The following is a 695-nucleotide window of genomic DNA, read 5'->3' as shown; positions in this document are numbered from 1 at the left end:
CCCACGCACCGGGCGCCCCCGGCGCTGCTCACCCGAGTCCCCTCCGGGGGCCCCTCCAGGTACTCCGGGGGGCCCGGGAGACACCTCCTGTACCTGGGCCGGGCCGAGGGCTACCGCGGCCGCGCCCCGAAGAGGGTGGACGTGGACAAGTCCCCGTTGTCCCCCAAGTCTCCCCTCGTCGGGGCCGCCCCTCAGGGCAGCCATTTTAACTTTTAGAGGCTGCTGCTGGGGCGCCCGGCCCCCCCAGCCTCCCCGAGGATCGCCACCGCCCTCTCCGCCCCGCGCCTCCAGCCTTCCTGGACTCTGAGAGTCTCCCGGGGGCCCCCCGTCTGGCCCCGGGCTTATTTATTACCGTCGATTGTCTCCCCCCCCCCATGTCCCCGAGAGGGGGGTGGGAGGCGCGAAGCTCGTCCTCCCGGTGAGCCAGCGTTTTGGGGGGAAACGGCCGACTCCCACCTCCCCCCCCTTCCCTTCCAGCCAAGCTGCCTTAACTCGCCCCTCCGGCGTCCTCGGAGGACTGGGCCCCGGGCGGGCCGCACGGCGGGCCGGAGGGGGGATGGACCGGGCTGGGGCCACGCGCGCGCGTTGTGTACAGAGTTCCCGGCCCCCCCGGGACTGGGACGTGCCTCCTCCTACTATGTAGGAGCCCCCGCTCCCCAATACAGCTGTGTCCCCGAGCCGCTGCCTGACTTCAC

At 72.5% G+C, this 695-nt stretch overlaps 1 protein-coding gene across 1 annotated transcript in view; it reads left to right on the top strand.

The window, feature by feature from the left end:
* The window catches only part of Sema6c (sema domain, transmembrane domain (TM), and cytoplasmic domain, (semaphorin) 6C), an 11384-nt gene extending 11168 nt beyond the window's left edge, over positions 1-216 (top strand). The window contains exon 18 of the mRNA XM_013015008.1: positions 60-216. Coding sequence (XP_012870462.1) covers positions 60-216 — 157 coding nt within the window. The remainder of the gene's footprint in view (positions 1-59) is intronic.
* Positions 217-695: the final 479 nt, after the last annotated feature.

The sequence above is a fragment of the Dipodomys ordii genome, unplaced genomic scaffold, assembly GCF_000151885.1.
Source record: "Dipodomys ordii isolate 6190 unplaced genomic scaffold, Dord_2.0 Scaffold26, whole genome shotgun sequence".
In the NCBI taxonomy this organism is placed as follows: Eukaryota; Metazoa; Chordata; class Mammalia; order Rodentia; family Heteromyidae; genus Dipodomys; species Dipodomys ordii.
This window is presented reverse-complemented; position numbering and strand designations above follow the sequence as displayed.